The 880-nt window shown below is 51.9% G+C and overlaps 1 protein-coding gene across 1 annotated transcript; it reads left to right on the top strand.

Moving 5' to 3' along the window:
- Nucleotides 365-880, top strand: LOC107637018 (arginine/serine-rich coiled-coil protein 2-like). Its single transcript, XM_016340474.1, has one exon. It carries the CDS (start codon nt 365-367, stop codon nt 878-880), a length of 516 nt encoding a protein of 171 aa, XP_016195960.1.

Here is an 880-nt window from a genome sequence, read left to right as displayed (position 1 = left end):
GTCCAAACCCGCCTCACTCTTCTGGAAGGCCCGAAACCGGCCCTCTAGAAACTCCCAACCGACTTTCGAATTCGAACGTCCCCCTTATCTTACCCAAACAAGATAAAATAAGATAACCACCACCGCCTATAAATAAAGGACCCAAGTCCTCCCAGGTATTCATTCATTCCTCACACTTTCTACCTCTTAGATCCATTCTGACTTGAGCGTCGGAGTGTCTTTGCAGGTACCTCCCCCCATTGCTCCAGTCAGGTGATCCAGCATCTACCTCGACCCGCAAGTTTTCGATCTATCTCTCAACCCGTACCGGAGACTTCCAGTACATTGGTGCCGTCTGTGGGAAACTTGCGTCGACTAAGCCGGAATGGGGGACGTACTGGAAGAAGCCTCCTCAAGCCGAGAGGACTCCCAACCAAAGAATTCGACCCCAGAGCACCAAGAGGTCACAAACCAGGGAAGGATAGCAAGTATTGTCCACCATACAAACGATCATATCATCACAGAACCGCGACGCCCCGAGAAAACGGGGGATAAAGCGGCACAAATCATCCAAGATCTCTGCCTTCGGGTCCAGGAACTCGAAGGCAAATTGGCCACCAAGGAAAGACACAACAATGAACACGGAAGCTACGCAACTTCCAGGTCAAAGTCTCGCCACGACAGATCGCTGACTCGGCGACACGATAGAAGAGACGGTCGCAGCACCTCGCGCACCCACGGGAGAGAAAAATCACCAGAACGGCGATACAGCAAAAGACAAAACCGCAGCACTTTCCGAGACCCGAGTCGTCAGCACGACTCAGACGAAGATCGGCGCCACCGAGATACTAAACGCACCAGAAACGACCACACAATAATGGGAGCTACTCCTTTCACATAA

This window comes from Arachis ipaensis, chromosome B04 (genome assembly GCF_000816755.2).
Source record: "Arachis ipaensis cultivar K30076 chromosome B04, Araip1.1, whole genome shotgun sequence".
Taxonomy (NCBI): domain Eukaryota; kingdom Viridiplantae; phylum Streptophyta; class Magnoliopsida; order Fabales; family Fabaceae; genus Arachis; species Arachis ipaensis.
This window is presented reverse-complemented; position numbering and strand designations above follow the sequence as displayed.

Bases quoted from the DNA above. Each gene is read 5' to 3' on its own strand.
- LOC107637018 (XM_016340474.1), top strand. From the start codon at position 365: ATGGGGGACGTACTGGAAGAAGCCTCCTCAAGCCGAGAGGACTCCCAA.